At 44.8% G+C, this 27,465-nt stretch overlaps 1 protein-coding gene across 1 annotated transcript in view; it reads right to left on the reverse strand.

Moving 5' to 3' along the window:
• LOC119450774 (uncharacterized) overlaps positions 1-27,465 on the reverse strand; it is a 95,914-nt gene that overhangs the window by 24,149 nt on the left and 44,300 nt on the right. The window contains exon 5 of the mRNA XM_037714278.2: positions 26,590-26,792. Coding sequence (XP_037570206.1) covers positions 26,590-26,792 — 203 coding nt within the window. The remainder of the gene's footprint in view (positions 1-26,589; positions 26,793-27,465) is intronic.

Below are 27,465 nucleotides of genomic sequence, written 5' to 3' on the forward strand. Positions count from 1 at the left end.
CTGGAAGACATGTCAACAAAAATCGACTTCTGTTCCTTGAACAGGTGCTGATGCTCAGCGCGATCATTCAAGCAGAGAAATCGAACACGTGTCCCGTTAGGCTGGCTACTGACGCTGCTGGTTTGGAGTGGATCGGCGGCGCCACCGTCCAAGTACAGAAACTGGGACGTCACGGATGGACCACGGGACTTCCACCTCACCGTATAAAGCCGGAGCCCTTGGATGCACCTTTCAGTGGTCAAGGCGGCTTCGCCTTGCCCAAAAATCGACTTCGAGAACTCCATAGCCCCAGAAACATTTATCCACAGCATAATGCGGGCAGCCGAGCAGCTCGTGCCAAGCCGATGTTAAAGAAAACGGCCGACATAGAAACCTTCGTGGACGCAGCTCAATATGGGCGCTACGGTAAATTCGCGGTCACGGCGGTCAGCAATAAGGGCGAGCTCCTATCTACGGCCTCGGTAGTCGCTTTCAAGGCCGACGTGACCGAGCAGGTGGCGGTTGCGCTGGCGATGCAGGATTCTAAAAGGCCGTATATCTACACTGACTCACGCGCGGCTGTCAGGGCTTTCGCTTCGGAAATGGTTGCGAGACAGGCGGAGGCGCTTCCGAAAAGCAAGTCCAGAACTAATTCTAACTCCGCGCATTACATTACGTGGTTCCCCGCTTACATGGGCGACAACGTGCAGCCGGGCCGGCCGAACCCCAATGAGATTGCTCACCGCCGTGCGCGAGAATTCAAGCGCCGCGACGGCGGTGGGGCTTCATTGGATCCGGAGGAGCTCGGCCACAGCGACCCTTTATTAACTTTCCATGAGATAGTCTCCTACTATAAAGAGGAACGCAGGCGCTTCCCGTCTCCACACCTAAATATATCTGGATCTCAATCGGTCACGCTTAGGATGCTTCAGACGAGGTCCTATCCCTCGCGAGGTTTAATTCCTAAGCAGTATTAACACAGAAACTGGCCCAGAGAGCCTGGATTGTGGGGAGGAGTTTAGCACTCTAGCTCATATGCTCTGGCAGTGTCCTGCGTTACGGGATAGGTCACTCACCAGCGAACAAGACTGAGACGAGGCCATCTCTAGTACGGAACTCAAGCTCCACTCCACGGCCGTCCAGAGGGCCCGTGAAAGAGCGGAGAGGCTTGGCCTCCCGATTCTGACATGGGAGCAGCCAGCGGTGAGCCGGGGGCCCCAACGGGTATCCGCCGGCTACTCCCTCAGGACCTCAATAAAAGTTCATTGTCTGTCTGTCTCTTCCTTGAACAGGTGCTGATGATCAGCGCGATCATTCAAGCAGAGACATCGAACAGGTGTCCTGTTATACTGGCTACTGACGCTGCTGGTTTCGAGTGTATCGGCGGCGCCACTGTCCAAGTACAGGAACTGGGACGTCACGGATGGACCACGGGACTTTCACCTCGCCGTATAGAGCCAGAGCCCTTGGATGCAATTTTCAGTGGGCAAGGTGGCACGCTGGAAGCCATGTCAACTAAAAATCGACTTCTGTTCCTTGAACAGGTCAGCTATTACTCATTCTGGAAATATAAGAGTGACAATGGCTTTATGATAGTGCTGAATTGCCCAAAGGTGTATTTTGTGTTTGCAAGTTAGCGCCTTTTACTTTCCGGATACATTGAGCAAAACCCGGGGCCAAATACACAGGCTCTCTTAAACGAATTAAGTGATGGCCAAAAGATTATTCAAAACGATCTACAGGGGCTCTGTACGCGGCTTAAGCAGATCGATAACAACATCCTAAAAGCGGACGATCAAGCTATCTCTCAGCTGACGAAAACAGTCAAGGAATTAGATGCAACCATGCAAAGGCAACAGGGAAGGTTTGTTAGCTTGGAGGAGAGGAGCAGACGGAACAAATTATATATTTGGATTGTCGGAAGAGGAGAGTGAAACACCAGATGACCTGCGCAGTAAAGTGCTCAAACACGTAATTGAAACGAAGCTTCACTTTACTCTGAGCACTGTCTAGCACCTGCAGATGATTGGAAAAAAGCAAACCGCGAGGCCTGGCCCTGTTGCCTTAAGGTTGTACGATTACAGAGAAAAGTCTGAGATGTACAAAAATTGCAAGCATCCGAAAGGAACTGGCATTTCAGTTTCAGATAACTTCTCAAAAGAAACCTTGGCTAAACGTAAACTGCTTTGGAGCTCCGCTGAGAAGGAAAGATAGGAGGGACAGCGCGTGCGTCTTGACTCCGACAAACTATATATCAATAAAGAGGTGTTTTATTGGGACTAGTCAAGAAACCGCCGAGTCAAGGTTAAGCGTAGCACACACCCACCAGCGCAAATAAGCCATGACTGAAGGTTTGCGCACAACAAAAAAGACGAGTTCCACCTTTTCAATTTAAACGCAAGAAGCCCGGTGAATAAAATTGGCGACCTAGAATACATTATAGCCAGCTATGACCCGCACATTCTCACAGTAACTGAAACGTGGCTACATCCCGACATACGAGACAATCAATTACTACCGCCCGGTTATAAGATAATGCGGAATTACCGCGAATCCCGATGAGGTGGTGTTGCCATAATCGTTAAAGAAAAGGCTGAATGCATACGTTCGCAAGGTATCCAAAACCACGAGAGTGTGTGTGCAACGTTAAGATTGACAATGCCTTAGTCCTTCTCGGGGCAATATACAGAGCGCCTAATAAGCTAGCTTCGTACCTACAGAATTTCAACAGTTATTTAGATCAACAATAACCGCGAATTGGGCGTATTATTCTTTCAGCGCACTTTATTTACCAGCTAGTTACTGGGAGTCTTTCATTATAGGCTCGCAAGAGTGTGCAGAGTGTGAATCACTTGTAGCTTTTTCCGATGACTTATCACAAATAGTTCAGGAAAGCACACGCATGGCAGGTGCAGTGGAATCTATCCTAGATTTAGTATTTCTCGACGGGTGCTTTGATAATTACGAAATAGCAATTGACAAGGGAATATGGGATCATAAGTTAGCATTCGTTCAAATAAAGCACGACACTGTGCGCACTAAATTCGAAGAACTCGCTGTATATGTGCCAAAATTCTCGAAGGCTGATGACACTAGTATAAATAATTATCTGTCATGCTCCTTAGATCATTTTAGCGTTAAGGCTTATGTCAAGGTAATGTGGGCTAAATTTAAAGCTATTATCTTCCATTATGTCTCGCCGGGCCTTCCGGGTAGCGTTGGGGAACAATGCCTACAAATGCGGAACTCGCCAAAAAAATTGACGAAATTGAATCCAAGCTTGGAAACGTGAGCGAAATTCTTCTTGACGACATCTTTGGGAAATTTCTGCTGAGGGCCAGCAATTCAGGCATAGACGTCATAGAACTAAAGCAAAGAACGGATAGCTTGGAAACTAGCATGGAATTCCTAAATAAGCTCGTCGAAAAAGTGAGTGCCGAAAACCATGAGCTAAAGGCGAAAAACGAGGCTTTGCAATCTAACAACTGCACTCTGAAAAAGAATGTTTCCGAACTCGAGCAATACTCGAGGCTGAACAACGTCGAGGTTAAGGGCATTCCTTGCACACAAGGAGAGGACTGCTCGATGGTCATACAAACTATTGTCAGCAAAATTGGTTGCGCAGTAACAGCCACCGACCTGGGCGTTGTTCATCGGGTTCCTACCAAAACAGAACATATAAACATCGTCGCCCGCTTCTGCTCGAGAACAAAGAAAGCCGAATTCGTGGCAAAAGCACGGAAAGCAAGACTTTGCCTCGGTGATATCGGCTTTGCAACAACAAAGCAGAACCCTGTCTTTGTAAATGAACATCTAACACTTGAAAACAAGGCTCTCTTTTCCAAAGCATTGTGTCTGAAGAAAACGAAAAACTGGAGATTTCTGTGGACAGACCACTGTCAAATCAAGGCTCGGAAAACAACTGAAAGTCGTGTCTTTCGCATCGCAACTGAATCCAATCTTTCAGTGATAACTTAACTCTAATCAACCCTTGCCCCGTGCCTGTCGTCTAGTCAAATCTCACAATTTCATCCTATTTCACAGCTAACCAGTTAAATAATCTTCTTTCAAATCATCGGCGATCTGCCCTGCATTTGAATGCGAGCAGTCTGCGCAAACACTTCGATGAATATTCTGTTCTGCTATCTACATTCACCTTCCCATTTTCAGTCATCGGTACATCTGAAACGTGGTTGAGCGACCACGATAAACACCTTTTTTTCGTAATTTTGTTGCTGAATATTCCAATCGTCCGTTCAGCAACCATGGCGGCGCAGCACTGTTTATCTATCATGATACTACATACAAAAGAAGGAGCGATCTTGTGCTCAACATAATCAATTGTGAAGATGTTTGGATTGAGCTAAGAAAAGGACTTCCTTAACATAGACAACAAAAACCTAATAATTGGTTGCATATATCGTTCACCCTCTTCATCAGCAATAGATTTCTGTGCTGCTCTTGATAAAGTTATGGGAATCCTAGCAAATGAGAACAAAAATGTAATTACTATAGACGACATCAACATAAACCTCGCTGACAGCACGTCTAGTAACGCTTTACATTATTCTGATTGTTTTAACAGCTTTGGTTATGAATGTTTAATTAAGATACCGACACGATGTGCGAACCACCCCATAGGTACATTAATTGACCATGCACTATCAACTTTGGCATATTCACCAGATGCAGGTATTCTAATGACCGACATAACTGATCACTATCCTATATTTTTAAATTTTCACTCTACTCATGGCTCCGAAAAAATTTCGTACTGAAAAGTTATACTAGACAAACACTCATTCATTGAAGCCGTGTCCAATCTTGACTGGTCCCCCATCTTATCTACAAAGGATCCACAAAGAGCATTTTCACTCTTTATCTCTATGCTTAAATCCTGTTTTGACTATCATTCCCATCAAGTTAAATGCAAAAAGAAATTTGCGTCACCTCAGAATCTATGGATAAGCTTCTAGCTTTAATGCGCAAAAAGGATAACCTTTACAAGAAAACCAAAAGACAACCATTTAACAAGAACTTAGCCATTCGGTACAATAAGTTTTCTAACCAGCTTTCTGCCACATTGAAAAAAGCTAAAAAAACATGGTACCAAAGGAAAATTGTGGAATGCAGTGAAAACATAAAAAGAAATGGGAAATAGTGAACTCCTTTTTAAATAGGACAAAAAATCGCGAATCAATAACAGAAATTACTCATCAAGGCATGGTGTTCAAAACCGCCAAAGAAATAGCTGATCCGTTCGCCGATTTCTTTTTCAGCAGTGAACTACAGACACCTGTGCATGTCAATCCCGTGCCCCGCCGCGTGCCCCAGTCTTTCTTTTTATTTCCAACCACATCCCAGGAAGTTCAAAACGTTATAAACAACATGAAGATAACCGGTGCCGGCATGGACAAATTACACCCATATCATATAAAATTAATGGCACCCTTAATATCTTGCATCCTTGCGGGCCTAATCAACATCATGTTTAAATCAGGTAGCTTCCCCCAGGAACTTAAACAAGGCAGGATCACTCCAATTTTTAAGAAAGGTGACAGATCTTTAATCTCCAATTATCGCCCTATCTGTGTACTACCTTTCTTCAGCAAAGTAATTGAAAAGCTTATCGAAAAACGCTTAACTAATTACCTTAACAAATTCAACATTCTCTCACCATTCCAATACGGCTTTCGCCCGGGTTACTCGACTGATCTTGCTCTCGTTGCGCTAACCGATGCGCTAAAGCTTGCTATCGATGAGGGTAACTACGCAGCTTCTGTATTTGTGGACTTGACGAAAGCATTCGAGAAAATAAATCATCATATCTTATTTCATAAGCTTGAATCGTTAGGAATTACCGGCCCAGCATTACTATTACTGCAAAATTACTTAACAGACAGAATGCAGGTAGTAACTCATAGTGAAATCTTTTTTGCGCACACAATTGACACGGACACAGTGAAGGGGAGACACACGAGCGCTCGTGTGTCTCCCCTTCACTGTGTCCGTGTCAATTGTGTGCGCAAAAAAGATTTCACTATGAATTCGTACCAACTCGCCCAACTATCAGTTCTGCTGCAGGTAGTAACTATTTCAGGTGTTCATTCTAAAACCATGCTCACTAACACTGGCGTGCCCCAGGGTTCCATACTGGGTCCACTCTTATTCTTATTATATGTCAATGATCTGCCTGTCTTTCCTCTTCGAAATGTATACTTTATGCAGACGATACTACTATCTTCAACACAAATAAATGTCTTTCAACTCTAATATCCAACCTTAATGACGATTTATACAGCCTGCTGGAGTGGTGCCATACTAACCAGCTACAGATAAACCCGTCAAAAACAAAATTTGTTTTATTCACTTCCCACCAACGAACACTTCATTCCATTCCTCCTATTTTTCTTGGTGCCAGTCCTATCCCTGCAAGTTATTCCTGTAATTATCTTGGTGTAGAAGTTGACAGAAATCTCAAGTTTATTGAACACATATCTAATTTAAACATAAGATTACCTATGGAATTTGGGTGCTTCTTAAACACGACACATATTTAACTATCAAATATTTCTATCCTTATACTTTTCATTTATTCATTCACATATTAACTACTGCGTTACTTCTTGGAGAAACACATACGTAACCCATTTAAACTCATTGCAAATACTCCAAAATCAGGCTATTAGGATAATCACATTTAGCCCCTTTGACGATAACGCCGCATATCTTTTGCGAACTAACCGCATTCTCTAGTCGCAAAATTAGTTAAATATAACCTCGGTACCTTTTTGTTCCAACAGATCAATTACTCACGATGCGATAGTTAGATACCACAATCTTCTCTAATGAATACCAATATAACCAGGTTTGCAATAAACAGGAACTTCATTTTGCCCAAAATACATACTAATTATGGCAAACAAAGCGTCCATTTTTCATCTGTCGCATTCTGGAACACACAATCATTAGATATAAAAACACTTAAAATTCATGAATTCAAGAAACAGCTAAACGAACACATTTTGTCCAATACTGATTAGTTTAACTCATAGCCATTCTTTCAATGTGCCTTCATTTAAGTTTCATAGTAGTGCAATTTGATTCATGTTTGATGTCCTTGTCATGCACATGTATTTGAGTTTGACAATTATATTATGTACGTCCAGTCATTTATACTCTATACTCTTAGTGTTCGACAAATTATACTACAGTGTTTTTTTATATATATGCCACCTATCTATGAAAGTGTAATTCTTTAACTAACCTATCTATGCTAAAATCTGTAAGTAGTTCTTGTTCACGATGTGTTATAACTGCTGTAACCTGTACTTTTTTATGTTCAAATTGTAAAGGAGGTCCCATTGCAGTCTCTGACTTCGGGACCTCCTTCTGTATACTAACAGCCTGTAATCTTTTTACTCACTTTCAATAAAACCGATTCTGATTCTGATTCTGATTGTATTGATTCTGATTGTATTGAGAGCTTCATACCACTTACAAAGAAAAAGACAAACAAACGGAACCCATGGATTACGTGCGATATCATCCAACTTAAGCGGAGGATCAGTCGCGAAAGAAAGAAAACGAAAAGGGATCGTCAGAAAATGACAAATATGTCAGCGCTACTACGAAACACGCTAAAAGAAGCCAAAAATAAATATCACGCAGAAAAACTCATAAATGTCATGAAATCATTCCCGCAACGTTTTTGGCGCTGCTTATCAGGAAGTGAGCGCAAATCTTACACTGTAGTTGTAAACGATGCGCTTGTGATATCGTAACGGTGATATCGTCATGCTCCGATTCATATTTTCAATCAGTTTTAATATTTCAGATCAAGTTGGTTCATTGCCCCTTCCTTGATATCAGAGTCATTGCACATCAATGTACGAGATAACAGTTACGTACGAAGGAATTTTGTCTGTTATTTTAGACAGATGAAAAAAGATCTGTTGGCCCGGACGAAATACCTAACACATTTTTACAGATATGCGGAATGGGTAGCCCACTACCTGCAAATAATATTTACTGCATAAATGGCTCAAAAACAACTTCCGGACGATTGGCTAGCGGCAAAAGTAATCCCAATACATAAGACCGGTGAGAAGCAGCAAATTATAAATTATCGTCCTATATCTTTGACCTGTTTGCTGCAAACTACTCGAACATATTATCAAAATCCATATACACTTATTTTGAACATAACAAAACCTTTTTTTCCAAATCAACACGGGCTTAGGCAACGCCTTTCTACCACCACGCAGCTAATGAAAACCTCAACGACTTTTCTAGCGTTTTGAACAAGAAAAGACAACTTGATGCGATTTGCATAGACTTCTCTAAAGCCTTTGACAGAGTGGTTCGCTCTCTGTTAATCAGCAAATTGGCGCAAATGGGAATTAATCCCAATTTCTGAGACTGGATCCTCGCATATAACTCGGTAGAACGCAGTATGTAGAAATAAATGGCATAAAATCGAGCACCTTAATTCAGGCGTGCCGCAGGGGTCTGTTTTAGGATTTTTTTTTCATTTTTGGCATACATTACTGATATCTGTTCCGGTATTAGTGAAGACATCACCGTTCGTTTGTACGCAGATTGTTTACTTTACTGGGATATAAACAATGTCAATGATCAAAAATCGCTGAGTGACGCTCTTGCTGCCATTGAAATATGGTGTGAAAAGTGTAAAACGAAGATAAACGAACAAAAAACAGGTGTCTTCAGGGTATCCAACAAGATAACGAATGTCCTGGATCACAAATTATTTGTGAACTCCCGAATACTCGCTAGAGTTGATACATTCAAATACCTAGGCATAACTATCACCAAGAACCTAAGCTGGAAAACGCATATCACAAGAATCACGAGCACTACCGAAAAAAACACTTTGGTTTCTGCGCAGAAAGTTGAAGCTTACACCTCAATCACTCAAATTAACTGCTTTTCTAACCTATGTGAGGCCAACGTTAGAGTACGCAAGCACCATATGGGATCGTTCCAAGTGCGTCTAATAAACTAATTCGAAAGGGTATAAAGAAGGGCTGCACGGTTTATTTTGCCGAAACATTCCTCCGCCGACTCGGTAGCAGAGATGTTAAATCAGCTTCAACTACCCCCTCTATCGCAGCGGCGCCTAGTGGCAAGACTAAGATTCATATTTTTCCTTTCTAAACACTATTTTAAGATGGATATTTCAGATTGCTTAGCCCCCCTCCAAAAAAATGAACTCTAAGGAAAAAACATTACTCGATATTCGTTTTGCCACAGCTACATATCGACGGATATGCAAATTCGTTCCTATCCCGAACCATAAAAGACTGGAACGCACTGCCATCGTCAGTTATGCAGGGCACATCAGTTGAAACCTTCGAAAAATGCACAATGGCATCATTACAAACCTGAATGTTTATGTTTGCTTCGATTCTTGTACATAATATACACATGCTGCTCCTTTCTTTATGAACTGCTAAAATATACCATGTATGGTTTGTTTTATGAATTCCTGTGTTTTTTATGAATTAGAGGCTAGAAAATAGATTGCCGAAGTGTTCCACTACTGTACAAATTGTGATTCTACCTGTTTTTTTTTTGTATTAGTGACACTTCGTTGACGTAAGTTACTGTCGTAACAGCCAGCTTCTATTTTTGATAACTATTGTTCAAATTATGAGTTTACCCGTTTTCTATGACTGACACTTCATTCATGTAATTTACTGTTGTAACACCCAGTTTGTATTTTTGATAATTTATTGTTATAACACCCCATTTGTATTTTTGATCACCTATTGTAGCACTGAAGTTGTATTTGTGACGCCTTAAAACCCACCCTGTGGCGGCCTTATGGCCAACAGTATCGTAAATAAAAAAAATTCGATGAGGTGTAAGAAACGGGAAAGTAGAGGAATGCTTCCTGCTCATGGTATTGTGCAACAGAGAAAGAAGCCAAATGTTTTGCGAGAATTCAAGGAAGGCTGTGATGGCGATTGTTTGATGCTTCTCACTCTAGAATGTGTGCTGTAATCGTTGACAAAGAAGCATGCGGCGTGGTTTTGAACTGTTTCTAAGAGCGGATAGGATCGGCTTGTTCACATGACCAGACGCATATTCATGTTTAGGACCCACGTATGTTTGATAGGTGAGTATGCGTGTTGAAAGAAAGGGGGGGGGGGGGAGGCGTCGCAAAGATTATGCTTTAAGTAACCTGGCATACGAGATGCGTCAGCTGTTACCTTTTAATATAAGTGGACGATGGTTGTGAGGTGCACGCCTAAATACATGTAAGATGAAGTAGGACACACAGGACTCTCACCCACAAAAGGATCCAATGCATTGATTAACTGCTTTTGAATGATTTCGTTACACTTTACTGTATTTAAGGACAACAGCCATGTTGATTCCAGGATTGTTATGCAATAGAGTTTTGCTGCAGAGCAATGTGATATGGTTGAGAGGGGATTTTTCGAGAGATTATGCAATCGTCTGCGAAAGGGCAAATGGACGACGTGATTCGAAAGAACATGTGCGCTTACTGTGAATAGCCGTTAAAATGGTCCTGAAATTTATTTTTACCTAGAATGTAGTAAAATGAATGAAACAGACGCGCATTCCACTTTTTTAAGCATGAAATGCTTTTAGCTCCCGTTGTCGGCGGCCTTCAAGTGACCTTGAGGCAAAAGCCTGAGCCGTTATCCGGGTAGTCAAAACGACAACAAGCCGGTAAGTTGCGAGAACAAAACGAGATCATCCAGGCAACCAGTCAAAACCTTAAAAAATGCATCACAGAAACCGCATTCCTACGCTAGCTACTCTCCAAACAAGTTACAAAAATTATTGCTTTCGAGTTCTTCCTAATGTTTCTTCACAATATCACTTAAGCTGTAACTTCCAGTACGCTGAAGTCTTATTTGTAATTTTCAATAGCGACGTTCAGAAGTCAGATACAGGGGACCTAAGGCCGTACATTTGCAACCGACCACTTCGGTGTGACAACAAAAAGTGGCGAAAGACGCTGAGCGCGTAGGACTGTTGCAAGACGAAACGCGGTTGAAGGCGACGGCACCACAGGCAGCAAAAGACGCCATATGGTAGCCATTTCATGCTTACATCTACTCTCGATTACGGGAGAGCCAGCATTTTTTCCCTGCAGGGCGCTTAAGAAAGCCTTTCGTGGTTGGCAACTCGTAAAGGTGCCCGTCTGGTAAACAAATAGTGAGCAACAAAAGCAAATACCTCCTTGGTGACCTGTGCCCTCCTATTCATGCCCTGGAAAAAAGGTAAAGAACTAGCGCATAGCCAGCAAACCAGATTAAAGTTTTTCTGTCTTTATAAATCGTCTGTTTAACCAGTCCAATTTTTCATTGCCCCCTACCGTAGGTGTTATGCTCTTTCAGACAACTTTGGTTACGTGTCACGCGCACATACTAGGCCGGTGTCACAGACCCCGTGAACGAGGCGAAGACATCGGACCAAATTCCAAAGCTGACTTATCAGCTTCCGAAAATAATCCCACGAAAGCAAGGACAATTAAGAGTGGGCCCTCTGGTGCGCCAGCGAACGCCGGTTGCTGTCCAAAGACCGAGTCATAGCCCAGAGTTGTCAAAACACAAAATATATTCTTCAAACAAGGCAGTTACACGCACACTTGCACACTTAGACTAGATAACACAATACACAAATCATATGGGTATTCACAAAACACAGGAAAATAATTAACGACAAGCACTAGAGTCCAACACGTAGAGTACAAAATAAAAAGGAGCACTAAGTGTCCAATCGTATTCAACAGTGTTGGTCTTGAAGTCGGACGATCTCGGAGTAACTCGGGGCAAATCTCGAAGACAGAACTTTTTCCGGAAATGCCGACGCTCGATGAACCCGTCGACTAGCTTGCCGGGGAATCCCCTTCTTCCGCAGACGCTCGGTCTTCACGTTACATCACTTCACCGGTGCGGCCTGAACTCTCAAACTCCCCTGAATTCCCCTGAACGATTCTCGCACGGCGGTTATATAGCTTCCACAGGCGTTCTCGAACTTTCGTATCGGAGACGTGATCTCGTAGCATGGCCAAAGCTTCGGAACCTTCGAGGTTGTTCTCGTACCTTCGACTACCGCCGCGTCCTCGAGGGGGGTTGATGACTCATGCTGTTGGCGCACGCTCACGCTGTAGTGATCTCTCTCGACTCGCCGGGTGAGAAGGTGTCTCGGCGCCCGCGTGTGCTCTCTCACTCTCTCTCCGCTTAACGTCGCTTCGTCGAGGCTCGCCTAGACGTCCAGGCGCCGTTGTTCGCGTTGTTGTTTGAGGCGTATGCGCTCTCCCCCTCTGTTATAGTTGCCGTGGGGCCGGCGTGTTCTTTCGCTGGCTTGTGTGACACTCGGCGCGCGCTTGGATTACGCGCTCTTTTGTGACACTACCCCCCACTTTAAGAATATTATGCAATAATATTCAAGAAGACACAAAAGAAGCGCGCACAAGAGTCCGCTACTCTCGAGTCCGTAAGTCCATAAATCAGTCCACAACTCACACAACTCGCGATAAATCGAATACAGACACAATTCACACAGGTACACTTGGACTATACAAAAACACATACCTCGCGTAACAAGGAAAACATATGAAATATAACATGTGCAAAAAGTATACAAAATTCTGACAAGTAGTTTACAGAACACAAACAAACACTATGACCATGATAGATGAATAAATAAACAAGCAATACACTCATAAAACACTTTGCACCAGACACTAATCGTTAACGGTTCTTAAATTTGAACTTCCTGTCCTTGGTTTTTCGATGGTGATGTTTGACTTCGTTATGAGTCTTGGTCGGTTTATTTTCGGAATTGGGCGTGGAAAGGAGCTGGAAAGACTTTGTCAGAGTCTTCGCTCGAGCTCAAGTGACAGCTGCCGCGGTGTTCTCGGCATCATTTGTGGGTTTTCCGCGAGCTTCTTTAATCGTCGATTATTCGATTTTCGGTGATTCCTTCAAAGGTTTCGGGTCGTCTGGGCCTCGAACTCCCTTGATGTTTCCTATTATTGAGTCATACAGTGGGTTGTCCATGCAAAGAGCAGTGACATTCCCACTGTAGTAGGGGGTCTCGACCTCAATCCAGGCTTCAGCAAGCTTCCTAGTCATACCATCGATCAGGTGAACTGAACGGCTTTCGCCCGTGAGCTCTTCGTCATTGACAAAGTCTCTCCGCACAATCACTGTGCTGCTGCCGGTATCTCGTAACACCGTGACTTGTTTTCCAGCGATTTTTCCGGCAAATATGGGCATTCCTTTATCGGGAAATTCGGGGCGTTGGGTCATCACCGCATTAACGACCGGAACTCTTTTTCCATCTCGGAGATCGACAAATTCGGCGTTTACGTCTTCTTGTTCTTTTGGCGGGGCATACATACAGGATGCTTGGGGAGTTTCCTTCACTACGTTGCGGCATGTATCTGCTTTGTGCCCCGTTCGCCCACATTTAAAACATTTAACGTCGTTGGGGCGCGTAAAATTGGTCCGACGATGATGGCCCAATCTGTTACAGAGTTAACACCTCGGAACAGGCTTCTGAGGGTTTCTCCTTTCATCGGTTGTCGGTTTCTTTGCGTCCCCTGGCTTATCTTTTTGGATCTTAGAGAGATTGGCGCCTCACTGTGCTTCCAAAAATTGATCTGCCAATTCCAACATATCTTGAAGCGATTTAGCTTTCCTTTCTTTCAGATAGGGTGACAGGCTCGTGTGGCAACTGATGAGGAATTGCTCCTTGATCAGAAGCTCTCTAAGCGCACCGTACTGCTGTGCAGTCTCTGAAAGTTCGGTCTACCTATCGAAATAGTGGCTGAGCCACACGGCAAATTGCGTGGCGGTCTCGCCATCGGCAGGCCTTCCACTCCTAAACTTATCTCGGAAACCTTCTACGGTGAACCTAAATCTCTTCAGTAAAGCAGCTTTCACCCTTCCATAATTAGAGGCATTGGGTAGCGTCAGCCTACCGTACACACTAAGTGCTTCGCCACTCAAACATGTGCTCAACGCAGTTACGGTGGCTAGATGGGTAGGTGTGCCGTCCGCCGGGCACGAAGAGTAGTTCATCGCTTCTCCGCATCATGACGACAAAATTGGCGCTGCGGTCGGGGGTCTGTCGCAGACGGCGCGCATCGTCTGCTGCTGCGGCCACGTTACATTGCAACTGCGAAGTATTTACCATCGTATTTAAACTGAAAACCACATTCACAGTGGCATCATAGACAGTTACAAATTTCTGAACGCAGCAGAGCTCTGTCACTTGCGAAGGTAACGTACTTGCCTTTTCCGTCACCTGTTTGTTTCCCCGTTTGACGTTCAAGAATATAATAGCTATTAACGCTGTTTAGTTCGGTAAACAAGTTAAACTTGTCTCTACGAGGAGAAGCACAAATTATGCATGGACGAAATAGCCCTTCATCAGTTCTTCTGAAGCGAGAAAGGCAAAGTTTGCTTTGCAGAATAGATGTAGTATGTAGGGGCTGTACACGAACGTGCAGGGCGTATTCGTATACCACGGAATGTGCAAGAGAAATGATTTGGCTTGAAGGGATGTAAAACACAATGGAATAAATATTGATATTCCTAAAATCCTTTGATTCGATTTCCTTGACTGCAGTCAAGGAAATTGAACCAAAGGATTTTAGTATTGGGGCTATTATAAATTTATAAAATATATTATAAACTTGTTGGTGATAAAGAAAAAACGTTCTTACGTCGTGCGATTATGTATGATGAAAGCAGTAGCTTGTAGCATGAAAAATCATAGTTTGGACTCGTGAAGATCGTATGCATGAATACTTGAATACAATAATAATTTAGGTAGTTCTTCAGTCACACACGCAAACCATGCAGCAATACCAAGCTCTTATTGCAACTATAGATTTAAATGAAACACTTCACTGCATCACAGCGCTCAAAATGCACGTAGAGTAGCCGCAGCGTAAGGTGCTGTTTATTTTCTGGAGTACGCTCAGGAGCCAAGTTTTGGTCGTCACAAGGAAGTGCAGGCGAGCAAAGCTTGATGATGCTGTTCGTAATTTCAATTTTATGCTGCTCACAACCCATGACTCCTGAATGCTTCAGCTGGCGAAAGGAAAAGAAAAGATGCCAGCGGCAGGGCATATCTGCCAGTCGTTGCGTTGTAAACCGCGGCCGCTGCACTTGAAGCTGAATCTTTTGCACACACAAACATTTCGTCGGCCGTCTTTGAGAAGGTTAATTTCTTCACTTGTCTACAAATACTCATTCTTCACCCGTACAACACGCGATATTTGCATTCGCATCCTATTTGCTTGGAGCGTGTGCAAGGTTGGCCAATGTCTCCAGAGGAGTTGCTCGCTGTCTCTTCCGGATTATTTCAACGGCCGACATGCCGTTGGAGTCTCGCCTTGTTGTTTTTCTAGAATTGTTCGTCAATATGTAAGGAGCAGCGTCGGGTAGCACCGAAGGAACAGCGTCACTCTAACCGCACATACGCCATCGGAATCTGCACAATCTTCCTGCCGGTCATACGCTCGATGCTCCTTGAAGTGGCGCTGGCACATGACTAATGCGGTTCAAACATTTTTTTCAGCACGGCGAAGGGCAAGCTGACGTCTCTCGGAAAGTTCTGAGTCTCAGCGCATCGAAAACAATGATTCTTTAGCGCGTGGTTTGCATGTTTGTAGCCGAGCTTACAATTCGGCGCAATGTAAGTGGTGCTCTTCCGGCTGGTTTTCTTCTGTGCAGGAACACTTTCACTCTGTCCCGGAGTCTCACGAGCTTGGTGTTCACGAATATCACCCACAGTCTTCACTTCGCTCCTTAAACGTCCAAGGAAATTACAAGAATTCGGAGAACTATCGTGACTGCGAGCGCAGCGCTCCGTGCCCTGAGCGTGTTAACAGAAGATATAAATGACCGATTTGCAAAATTACTCATTGCAACAAGAAACATCGCACTGTTAAGCACTCTCTCAACATAATTTAACCATTTTCTTTCAAGTTTTACTGTGAAAACTTATCTTAAATATTACAAGCGCGCAATAACAACACTCTCAGTAGCAGACGACGCGCGCGCTTCACGGCAAACCTCTGGCCGCAGCGCCACTCCTGCTGTCATGATGCGGAGAAGCAGTGAACTACGCCGGTCGGCACACCTACCAATCTAGCCACCGTAACGCAGTGGCCCATTGATCCTCTGGCCAATTCTGGCTTTTAGCAACTGTCTCAAATCTATGCAAATAAGCATCCAGATCATCTTTTCTTTCATCAAATGCCACAAGCAGTTTGCTTGGCTTCAGACGGAAGCTAGTTTCTTCGCTTTCAGTGCCATCGACTCTTGCCTCAGCGGGAGCGTCTGTACACTGCTGCAAACGAAGACGTTCAAGTTCTAACTCATGCTGTATTTGTCTTTCTCTCTCAGCTATTTCCGCTTCTCTTTGTTCTTTGATCTGTCGTTCCCTTGCTTCTCTTCTTTTATTTGTCGCTCCTGTGCTTCTCTTTCTTCTCTTATTTGTCGCTCCTATGCTTCTTTCTTATTTTCGCTCCATCGCCTCTCTTTGTCGCTCCTTTGCTTCTCTTTCTTCTTTGGCCCATTCGGCCGCTAGCCTCTCTCTCTCTCTCTTTCTAAAGCTTCTTTTTCCTTCTGGCTAACCCACTTCCGTAGTTCCGCTGCGGAAAGACCCATCTTCTCACCAAGGGCAACTAATTTCTCGAGATCCATAATGCCCTTCAAAAATCTAGCCGCGTGCAAAAATATCTGCCTAGATTTCAACTATCGAACTCCTGCACACAAGTTAGCGAAACGTGGTGCAACACTCAAAGTCGTTTCCACTAGCAATGTAAACGACCCTAGGCTCTTTCTCCCTACTATGGAGACACAATTTTCACCAGAAAGGTCCTGTCGCGGACGCCAGAAATAATGTCACTGACCCCGTGAACGAGGCGCAGACGCCGGACTAAATTCCAAAGCCGACTTATCAGCTTCCGAAAGTAATCCCACGAAATCAAGGACAATTAAGGATCAGCCCTCTGGTGCGCCAGCGAACGCCGGTTGCTGTCTAAAGACCGAGTAAGAGCCCAGAGTTGTCAAAACACAAAATATATTCTTCACACAAGGCAGTCATACACACTTGCACACTTAGGCTAGACAACACAATACACAAATCAGATGGGTATTCACAAACACAGGAAAATAATTAACGACAAGCACTAAGAGTCCAACACGTAAAGTAGAAAATAAAAAGGAACACTAAGTGTCCAATCGTATTCACCAGTTTTGGTCTTGAAGTCGGACGATCTCGGCGTAACTCGGGGCAAATCTCGAAGAAAGAACTTCTTCCGGAAATGCAGACGCTCGAAGAACCCGTCGACTAGCTTGCCGGGGAATCCCCTTCTTCCGCAGAGGCTCTAGTCTTCACGTTACATCACTTCACCGGTGCGGACTGAACTCTCTAACTCCCCTGAATTCCCCTGAACGATTCTCGCACGGCGGTTATATAGCTTCCACAGGCGTTCTAGAACTTTCCTATCGGAGTCGTCATCTCGTAGCATGGCCAAAGCTTCGGAATGTTCGAGTCTGTTCTCGTACCTTCGACCACCGCCGCGTCCTCGAGGGGGGGTTGATGACTCATGCTGTTGGCGCACGCTCACGCTGTAGTTATCTCTCTCGACTCCCCGGGCGAGAAGGTGTCTCGGCGCCCGCGTGTGCTCTCTCACTCTCTCTGGTTAACGTCGCTTTGTCGAGGCTCGCCTAGACGTCCAGGTGCCGTTGTTCGCGTTGTTGTATGAGGCGTATGCGCTCTCCCACTCTGTTGAAGTTGCCGCGGGGCCAGCGTGTTCTTTCGCTGGCTTGTGTGACACTCGGCGCGCGCTTGGATTACGCGCTCTTTTGTGACAGCCGGCTATCGTTATCATCATCATCATAAGGCAAAATTTATGCCCACTGCAGGACGAAGGCCTCTTCCTGCGATCTCCAATTACCCCTGTCTTGCGCCAGCTGATTCCAACTTGCGCCTGAAAATTTCCTAACTTCATCATCCCACCTAGTTTTCTGCTGTCCTCGACTGCACTTCCCTTATATTGGTATCCATTCTGTAACTCTAATGCTCCACCAGTTATCCATCCTACGCGTTACATTGCCTGCCCATACAGGCCCATTACAGGCCGCCTATAGCGATGACCTTTTTTCCGCGCGCATAGCTTACTCCAGCTTATTCCAGGGTAAGTGGCTTCGAGTAAAGTGACGCATTGCGCCGGTAGAGAAAGTTATTAGCAATATGAAAATACAAAATAAACACCGGCATGGATATTTTATCCATCTCTAAGCCGTTTCCATGCAAATTGTGCTTTCCGAATCAAAAGAGAACTTATGCTATTAATAATAAAAAAAATTCACAGCCTCGAATGCACTCAAGACAGACAGACAAAGAACATAATTCAGGTCCTGAGGAGCACTCAAGATGAGTTAAAACAATAGATATGAGTTCTGGTGACTGAATGAAGCAAAGTCTTCACATTGCGTACATATTCTCGAAAGGAGTTTTAAATTGTGACTGAAGTAGGTGAGATGACTTTCTTACATTTTGTACTTGAGTCACAAATTTGTTATCTACCCTAATCATTCCAGCAGGCATAAATGGCAGGAAGGAGCTAACAGATTAGGTGAAAAAAAAGAGCATCAACAATTGTGTCAGCAGCAGACATTTGAGCTCTGCGACCACGGATAAAGGCACCATCGACTGCATTTATTTCCTCTATTCTTGAGAAGTTATCCATAACAAACATGAAAAACAAACCTCTATTATCCGTTGTTCAGGAGCTGAAGACTTTGTGATCTTCTGCTGTATTCTATTTAGAAAATGCCTAGCGCATATAAGTGAGACACGGCCGTTAAATTATTTCAACTGCAAATGACCATCTGACGTGTTTCTCATTCGCGATGGATACTGAACTCGACGCATATAGAAGAGAGTAAAAAAAAGAACTACACGACAAAAAGATTGCACTCGCAACAAAGTAAGATATGTTAATGGTGTGTACCGCCACTAAACACAAGCGACTAGCAGTGCATATAAATTTGTGGTGTAAAGCCTATAACTTGCCAGTATGAGAAACAGGCTGATGTTGTTGTACATCGAACAGACGCTAATTTTCTGTCAAGATAAAATTCGATATTATTTGTGGGATTTAACTGCTTGCTTGTCAACCTGTCTGTATCAACAGAGGAAGCAATTCTGCCAACAGAATGCTCCCTCTTGACCTCGAAGGTCCGATCGAATATCTCTGTCACGGCGACTGGAGTTTAATAAGGCCGCTCAATCTGTCTTTTTCTACATGTGCACGCTAGCTGTACATATTGAATAGCAGACAGAACAATCAGCTCAGCCAATAAAATTACTAGCATGGGTGAGCACGTTTATCAATGCGCGATTTTTATACTTTACTCTCTGTGTCGAGGAAACAGGTACATTACACATGGACGTCTTATACGAGCCTTATTAATTGCTTTACGGCTGTTTAGTTTTTGTTCTATGCAATGATTGGACGAAGCTCTTCATAGAGAACAATTAACCAGAGTCAACGTTTTCTAAGTCTCGCAAGGCTTACGAACTGTTTGGGCAACAGCATCCATGTCTCGCAACGAAATACGTCGTCTAGTTGTTTGTGTGTGTCTGTGCGTATGCGTGTGTGCGTATGCGTATCCGTGTGTGTGTGTGTGTGTGTGTGTATCGGCTAACTTCTAAAACAGTCATTTAATTATGACCCGCAGGCACCTTTTTTACGTAAGTGTGGTAAAATCAGTTTCGAGTAACTCGTTTATTTATATCATTTTGCCTTTGTTTGGATAACATTGAAGACGCAGTCTGCAATACCCTGAATATTGTCTTTAAAACACTCCTCATCGACACGTGATTTGGCGATTGAGCTAGAAAATGACCATTAAGTTGCGAAGCGGCGTGCATAGCACTGTAACCGGCTTGGGGCGATATTGTGCCACTGAGTCACAATATGGAGGTTAGTCATGTAAAAGTATTTTATTTACTAATCTAGTAAACCTGTTTCAAAAAGCTAACACAAGGAAACATACACCAAACAATTTCAGAGCACCATGCTATGGACAGATTCAGGGCGGAAGCAATGAATGAAAACAAGCAGCATAGAAGACTGCAAAAGCGAGACCCCTTGCTGACGTCACCGTAGGGCCGCCATTGGTTTTATAGAAGGCAAATATTTGTAATTTCAACTTGGGTCGCAGGACAACAGCAGGCACGTGTGCATGGTAGACTGCGCCACTCTTAATTTTTTTTTCCTCGCTGCCTCTATTGGGCTCGCGCATGCCTTCGAATGCTTCACGAACCTAAGGCATCTTCAGCAACACGTGTAATGAGGACGCCAACATCCTCATTACAGCCGTGTTGGTCGACTAAATGTTCGACCGCCATTAAAAAAGTGGCATCCTGCTGTGATTTCACTCATTGTATATCGTGGTTGTCTCACGTTATTTCAGTTATTGCAGGAGCACTGCGAGTTCATTTCACCTGTTTTGATTTCTGTATGTGCGAAGGGAAATCAGAAAATGCAACAAGAAAGCGCCGAACATAGCGCTTCTGTACATAGTGTCCCATTGCTCTGTCTTCCGATCACTGTCTCCAATTCACTACTTAGCGAAACAATAAGACATCATGTTTGGCTATCAACGGGGACAACATTTTTGTCAATGATTTGAAAGCTACGGAACCGAGGCGCCATTTTTCTCTATGCACTGGTAAAGAGTTCCCCCAAAAAAGTCACAGACCTGCGCGGCACACGCTGCACAGTCACCGCGTAAGCTGGTGGAGCGGCTCAAGAGTAGCTCCAATTTGGGCACCACGCACAACAGAGTCTTCGCTGCAATCTCTTCGCCTCGTTTTGACAACGATCTGAACTGTCCGCCCGGCGTCGACGGCGAGCTGCGGCTTGTAATGCTCTCTGCACAGCAGTCTGCTGAGGCCGATCAAGCCTTACAACTGCAACTTACACGTCGGGCACGCTGCGTTTGCAGGCACCTTAACTAGATGGCGCCACCATACTGGTGGAGGTTGAGGATCACGTTTTTTTTTTTTGGTTGCCCGCCTCGTCTGAATCGCATCTCTTCGTCTGCGCCTGCGCAAGCCGCGTTTGCAGGCACGCTACCTAGATGGCGCCACGATACTGGCGGAGGCTCGGGTCGTCTGCGCCTGCGTGTCTGCCTAATGAGCATTTATATGGCATTTTTCCGCTGACCGATAGCAAACGCTTGTGCGGCTCAGTGAGAGGGATTCCACTTCCGGCCATCACAGCGAACGGTCGCGGAATGTCTTGCTCCTCAGGAGCAGTTACAGCGGCCCTCGGCCGCGGTTCCCGGTCAACGGAAAAACCTTCCCCTGGACTACCAGATGGTTCTACCACAACTTCCTTCAGGTGCAAGTGTTTTGAACACTGTTTTTCTTCACGGCGAAGTGAAAGCTCGGCCTTACCGTGTTGAGCATTTCAGGGATGCGCTTTCGCGACTCATGCTGCTGCCGGAAGTGGTGGCCCTCGGGGCTTATCAGATGAATCATGTGTGGGCCGTAACTTTTGCGAACGAGGCGGCCAAAAAGAAGATATTGGACGCAGAAGGATTCCTTGTCAAGGAACACCGTTGCGTGGTCATTGACCCGTGCAACCAGGGTGTCAGGCTCAAGCTCTTCTGGCTGCTGCATGGTGTTCCTGACGAAGACGTCAGAACAGCCTTGGCACCGTTTGGAAGAGTAACTGAAGTGACGAGGGAGAAGTGCAGGGTCCAGGGCTGCAACGACAAAGGAACCACGACACGGTCGGTGGTCCTGAAACTCAAGCCCGGAATGACAGCAGACGACCTACCACACCAACTTCGTGTTGCGGAAGACATGGCTCTCGTTATTGTCCCGGGCAGAGCACCCCTCTGCCTCCGCTGCCGTGGCGCTGGACACATTCGACGAGAATGCCGGGTTCCACGTTGTGGGCTGTGTCGTCGCTTTGGCCACGACGAGATCCAGTGCGTGAGAACGTACGCCAACGTTGCTGGCCCAGGCAGGAGCGAGGACTCGTCTGAGCTTCTCATGGATCAGGAGGACGCCGAAGAGGCCGCCAAAGGAGCAGCTGAAGGGGCGGCAGCTTCGTCTGCACCACTGGTTACGAAGACCGCAAAGGTGAACCTGAAGGGGATAGATGAAGGCAATGTGCCGGATTCTGCGCCTCCTCCAGCGAAGGTTCAAGTGACGCAAGCTGGTGCTGAGGCGACGGGCGCGCCTTCAGAAATCACGCCACCTCCGACCAAAGTGGCTGACGAGCCAGTCAGCGTCAGCGACGACATGGACCTGACTTCCGACGCTAAAGGCGCCGGAAAACGGTTGCGTGACGAGGTTGATGACCACAGCCGAGACACCGACGGTGTCGATACCGAAGGACCGACACTGAAAACACCGACAGTCCGACGGTCGACGCTGAAGGTCAAGCCCAACGTGCCGCCAGACAGACGGCCGTCACATGCGCCGCCTCCGCCTTAGCGGAGGTAGTGCCCCGGAAAGAACTTTCAGCACCCGATCGTTGATCGGGAATGATTCTGTGAGGACGTGGTTTTGCAGACGTCGCCTTCAAGGAGAGGGATATGTTCCCCAAGCATCAGTGTGAGAGCCGCAATTTTTCCTCGAAAATTGTGAGTAGGGGCACACATTAATTGTAGCTAACGCAATGGCAGACGATACTAACATCACCACTCCGCTTCGTTTGGCGACATTAAACGTTAGAGGGCTGTCACAGAGGCGAAGACAATGTCAGATTAGCCGCATGCTACTAGAAAAAGACATTGATTTGATGGCAGTCCAAGAAACAAAAATTGAATCTGAGGAAAAAACGAATCGAATGGTTGAAATTTTCAGAACGAAGTACAACGTATGCGTTTGCCACGCGAATGGTACTTCTGGTGGCTGCCTTCTTTTTATTAGAAACAGTATTGGGATTACAGAGCAGCAAGTTACTTCATGTGAGGGAGGGCGTATGCTTATTTGTGATTTTTCTTTTTCTGGAATGCTTTGGCGGGCGGTGTGTGTATATGCTCCTAATAATGCTCGTGAACGTGAAGAATTTTGTGTTTACCTGAGATCTTTCTTGGTGTGTGACAGGCACGTTCTAGTGTTTGGCGACTTTAATTGTGTGTGCCGGCCGATAGATAGATCAAAAAAGCTGCTCAGTCAAGATAAAAGCGCAACTGTTCTGCATGAAATTTTGTGTGAAGTTGATCTGGAGGATGTTGGAAGTGTTCTTGGTTCTGACAGTGATGTGCAATATACGCATTTTCAAGGAGACTGCCATTCGAGGTTAGACCGCATTTATGTGCCTTTTCATTTAGTTCCGTTCCTTTCTAGCTACAGTGTAGAATGCATCAGTTTCAGTGACCATTGCTTGGTAATGGTTACGATAGGTACAAAAAGCAAAGAGAAAACATTTAATTGGCACTTATGGAAACTTAATGACAATGTTTTGCAGGATGAATTGTTTCTACAAAGAATAAAAGAGAAATTAGAAAATGTTCTCCTTGAAAATGCGGAAAATGTTGTAGAAGCTTGGGAACTGTTTAAATGCGATGCGAAAATAATTGCTATAGAGAGAGCATGCGTGTTGCGGCACAAACAAAAGCAAGAGGAACGGCAAATGCAGTGCATGTTAGCATACCTGTTGAACATGGAAAGAGGCGCGGCTGGCACATTTATAAACGATATCAAAGAACTTAAAGCGAAACTTGAAGTCGTCGACGAAGAAAGATATCGCGGCGCCGTTTTGAGAGCACGCGCGGAACGAGTATGGTTGGGTGAAACGCCCACCAAGCGAGCGCTCAGTGACGAGAGGAGACACGCGTTGAGCAAGGAGATAAAAGAAATAGTTTATCAAGGGCAGCTTACATACGACAAGGAAATGTTAGAACGTGCTTTTGTGGACCATTATAGTACGCTACTAAGCAAGAGAGCAAGCGATATCTCGGCGTTTAAAAGTGATTATTTGCCTCTGATGCCGAGAATTGATGGTGAACTTAAGGAAGCCCTTGAAAGGCCTATTTCGGTAGCAGAAATTGAGAAGGCTATCGATGACCTCAGTGCAAGAAAATCGCCTGGACCAGATGGTCTTGGGGCAGCGATATATAAAATTTTCAAGGTTGAAGTAGCACAGGCTCTGTATCGCGTCATAACGAAATGTTATGAACAAAAATGGACGCCTCCATCCTTCCGGCAGACACATGTAGTACTTATACCCAAAGTTACTGACCCCATAAAGCTTCAATCAGTAGAGGCCTACCGACCAATAAGTTTAGCTAACACGGATTATAAAGTATTCATGAAGGTGCTCGCCCAACGTCTTCAGAGTGTAGTGAAATCACTAGTGGGTACACATCAGACATGCGGTATAAAAGGTAGGACTATTTTCACAAATATACACACAGCGCGAAGCATACTTGAATGCTGCGATTTGATGGAAGATCGTGTAGCCATGCTACAACTGGATTTAGCCAAAGCTTTTGACAGGGTGTCGCACGAAGTCCTGTTTCTGCTTCTTGAGTACATGAATGTCGGAACAATCATTTTGGATGGGGTGAAAATGGTTTATGATGGTTGTACAACAAACCTAATTATCAACAACAGACTCAGCAGACGAATTCCAGTACTGTCTAGCATAAAACAAGGTTGTCCGATCTCTGCCTTGCTTTTCGCTCTTTATTTAGAACCTTTCTGTCTAAAGATACTTCATAGCCATAGTATTCGCGGATACACGTTTTTTGACAGAGAAATAAAAGTGTTAGCCTACGCTGACGACATAGCAGTGTTCTGTCGCGATAAGCAAAGCATTGCAGAAGTAGTGAAGGAAGCCCAATCTTTTTGTAGTGTTTCTGGTAGTGCCATAAGTTGGCCAATGTGTCTAGGTTTTTGGCATGGGAACTGGCAAGATACGCCAGAATTGTTTTGCAGAATGCAGTGAAGTGTGTTACTTGGCACTTATCTTGGGGTTCCACTCGGCAACTACCGAGAGCCAGTAGAATACTGGACGAATGAGAGGGACAGAATGAAAGAACAAACTAACAAATGGGGAGGCCACAACTTTTCGATGTTAGCAAGAGCCAAAGTGTGTAATATGTTTTTAGTAGCTAAAGTGTTTTACGTCTTGCAGGTGCTAGGCATGAGCCGATCTTCAGTTCAAAAAATACACAGAGTGTTTGCGGAATTTATTTGGGGTTCTGTATGGGAACGCATGAGCAGATTTAATTTGTTTCACTCTTTGCGCAACGGCGGACTCAGTTTAACTCATTTGTTTTTCAAGCAACTTTTGTCGAGATTTGTTTTCTTTCGTGACCAAAGTGATGGGTTTCTGTGCACGGTGATCCAAGTGAGATTACGTGACGCTTTGCCCGATTTCGTTGTATCGTCGCACGCAGTCAAACCGATGGCACTAAAAGGTTATCTGCGTGAAGTTATCACGGCGATTCGTCTTCTAAATGCGAGATTTTCTAGGGAGTACTTGTTTGAAGTGTCACGAAAAAAATTATATAAGGATCTTGTTGACGTTTTTGTACCAATGCCAGTGTATCGTTCTGTGTACGACTTAGGGCCTGAACGTGATGTTCTCAAAAGAGTAAGGAATATGCCTGTAAGAGCTAACACAAAATCCTTCTTTTTCAAGCTCCACACTGACACACTGCCGGTTAAGCCATGGCTAAGGAGCAAGGGTTTGTTTGTCCCATGGTCCGTCAATTGCCTTATCTGCAATAAGGAAGAAACAATTGAACATATTTTTCTTGACTGTCACGATGCCCGCTTTCTTTGGGACATTCTGCAGCGAACTTTAAAAAAGGAGCTCCCGATTAGTGCTTTTGGAATAAGGTTCTTGCCATGCGCAGAACCTGACGGTGTGCCGGCGGACATGTTAATGTTATTGTGTATGCAAAGCGTATGGAGAACTCGAATGGCTGTACACAACGGTGATGTACATGCGAGGTCAGCCAGATACTATTTTGTTGAAAATGTTGTTTACACACGGGAAGTGTTGAAAATGCAAAGTGACCCACCAGAATGGCTTCAAGTGTTGGACAGTTTGGCTTCGTTGAAGCCATTTTAACATGATGCTACAGTCTTTTAACGACTGGTAATTTTAATCTCGTATTTATTTGACATGTTGTTTTTGTGTATTTGCCAAGTCGGTAATAAAGAAAAAAAAAGCTTGTGTGGCTCAGTGGTAAAGTATCTGGCTCCCACGCAGCGGGCTCGAGTTCGATCCCGGCGGCAACCGGGTACTTTTTTCGCATTTCTGGCGACAGCAGTTACGCCATTCGCGGCCAACACCATCGCGAACCGAAACGGCTTTTCTAGTGAGCCCACAACAGCTTACGCTGTAATACATTATTAGGTTTACGAGCACAGCACGTAAGGAAAGCGAGAACTAGAACCAGCTGCACGCGGTCGAACTACTTTGCGGAGTAACACGATTGTGCAGAAGCTCAGTCCACCTAGCCTTCGCTCCACTACCAAGATATGTTGTCCCCACAGATATGTAGTAGGTATAGTGACCGCGATTGTACATACCCTGCAATTGCCATATTTGCGACGAAGCCATAGTGGGTGGTGACCGCGCCTTTGGGCAGACCTGTGGTGCCAGATGTGTAGCAAATACCAAGCACGCAGTTTCTTGGATCTTGGACCGGAACCTCACGAAACAAAGCCTCGTCGAGGTCGGGAAATGTGGCCGTTGACACAAACCCTTCCGCGACACCGGTGGTAAAGAATCCCTGCAGAAACGCTTAATTAGTGTCCCAAGAAACAATCCTGAGATATAAAATGTGGTCTTAAGCGGATGGTATGATGTGGATCCAGCATTCCAGCATATGGGTCCGGGAATAATCCAGCATTATTGCGGATTCTTTATACGTCTAGTTGCGACAAACACTAATGCAGTAAACACCTCAACGAACCTCCCATGAGGAATGTTTTTGTAGATGGCTTCAGACTAACTTTAGCGATGTTGGGTCAGGGAGGGGGGCTGCGGGGGAGGAGGGGTTCCCTTAGCGCGCAGCCAAATCGCGTGGTGCGTTTAAGCATTCCGCGCCTAATACATATTACAATATGGGTGCCTCATGAGAAATACAAAGTGCGACGCCGTACTCAGCAGCACGATGTCATAGCGCCTGAATAATCATCTTTCAAAAAAATGTACCGGTGAAGCTATCTTGCACTTGCAGTTATAACGTGCACTTTACATTTACACTGGAACAATGAACATATGAATGATAAATACTACGGCGAAAAAAAATCATAAAATATTTTTCGCTGGTAATCGTTCCCAGGTATTTCATATTAATGCAACACTGCCCTGATAATTTATTGTACTTTCGATCACCTAGGCCTAGGACAAGTAAGAGTTGATAAGGAAGCACACTTAACATTATGTTAGCCACACCATCA

The sequence above is a fragment of the Dermacentor silvarum genome, chromosome 4 (assembly GCF_013339745.2).
Source record: "Dermacentor silvarum isolate Dsil-2018 chromosome 4, BIME_Dsil_1.4, whole genome shotgun sequence".
In the NCBI taxonomy this organism is placed as follows: domain Eukaryota; kingdom Metazoa; phylum Arthropoda; class Arachnida; order Ixodida; family Ixodidae; genus Dermacentor; species Dermacentor silvarum.